Source organism: Poecilia latipinna, unplaced genomic scaffold (assembly GCF_001443285.1).
Source record: "Poecilia latipinna isolate Pla-1442-1.1 unplaced genomic scaffold, P_latipinna-1.0 Scaffold58, whole genome shotgun sequence".
NCBI lineage: Eukaryota > Metazoa > Chordata > Actinopteri > Cyprinodontiformes > Poeciliidae > Poecilia > Poecilia latipinna.
Window position 1 is genome coordinate 207403 of NW_015112674.1, and position 1342 is coordinate 208744.

General features: G+C 40.2%; 1 protein-coding gene across 1 annotated transcript in view; it reads right to left on the reverse strand.

Annotated features, from left to right (window-relative positions):
• The window catches only part of tepsin (TEPSIN adaptor related protein complex 4 accessory protein), a 13652-nt gene extending 12466 nt beyond the window's left edge, over positions 1-1186 (reverse strand). The window contains exons 1-2 of the mRNA XM_015055470.1: positions 1081-1186; positions 727-799 (exon numbers count right to left, since the gene is read on the reverse strand). Coding sequence (XP_014910956.1) covers positions 727-799; positions 1081-1119 — 112 coding nt within the window. The 5' untranslated portion in view covers positions 1120-1186. The remainder of the gene's footprint in view (positions 1-726; positions 800-1080) is intronic.
• Positions 1187-1342: the final 156 nt, after the last annotated feature.

Consider the following 1342-nt stretch of genomic DNA (forward strand, 5'->3'; position numbering starts at 1 on the left):
AAAAAAAAACAGCGTCCTGTAGACAGGGGGTGACCAATGTGTGGCCCGCAGGCAGATTATGGGCCCAAACATGTCAATGAAAACTATTCAATTCATCATCATAATGTGGAAAGAGGATGAGCAACTGTTGACCGACTAAAACATTAATAAAGACGCAGCAAAGAGGCCACCAGCTCTGGAGGAGCTGCAGAGACAAACACATCAGATGAGAGAATCTGTCAGTTAAGTTAATACGAGTGGCAGAATGAGATTCATTGTTGGAAGGAAGCAACTGTTAATAGTTTGCCACAAAACATGTAGGAAACAGAATGCATTATGGTCAAATCGGGCCAAAACTGACTTTTCTGGCCTCCATGTAAAAACACTTTGCAGTGGTAAATCTGCATAAAGGTGAAACCATGGTGGTGGCAGCATCTTCCTATACTATTCTTCTGCAAAGACATTAAAGAATAGTTCTGACTTTAATTTGTAAAAAAAAAAAAAAAAAAAAAAAAAAAAACCCCCCCACCACCCCAGAAATGTAATATTTTTCTTAATGTTAGCCGTTAACATAAAATCCACTCCAAAAAATATCCATACAAGTCTGGGGTGTCACTATGATACCGCTGTATTGTGCAAGGGCTCAAAGGGTGTGAATACTTTGATGTTGAGTGGAACCGTGTAGCACTGAAGACTCTGAGATCTTGAAAATAAACCTGCAGGAACCCAACAGCCAGACAAGGATACTTCCAATCTCCTGGAAAAGGTAGCCAGGACAGGGAGTTTCATCATCTGCAGTTGCCTTCATCAAGGTGGGGATCTAAAATTATTATTATTATTATTAGGATATTAACACACAGGAGCCAGAAAAGTCATTAATAGTAATATATATAGTAACACAGTGACTTTCAGCTCTAACAAAATAAGATATGTCAAGATAAACTTGTTTATTTAGGTGTTTAGCTTGAACGCTAGCAATAAGAAACTACAAGCAGGATAAAGCATTAAAGGAGAGCAAGTTAGCATTAGCTCCTACTTGTCATCTTCCTGTAGTGTGTTTAACTGCTCGGTCATCATTCAACACAAGTTAAATTCACTTACTTTCTGCAGGAAAGATAAACGTTCCATAAATGCTGCCATGATTTCGCAGTCCTAGCTGCGTGTCACTCATTTTCCGGCTAATCTGGGAAGGCGGGGTCAACATTGACAGACAGCCAATCTTAAGGCAGTAAATAGAATACTTCACGTCTATTCGCGTACTGACGCCTTCTCAGCATGGGAATCAGCGAATCAGGTAGAAGGAAAGGCTCCCGGCCCATAACGTTTTTACAGGCATCATTTTGACTGACAGCTATGTGAGCCA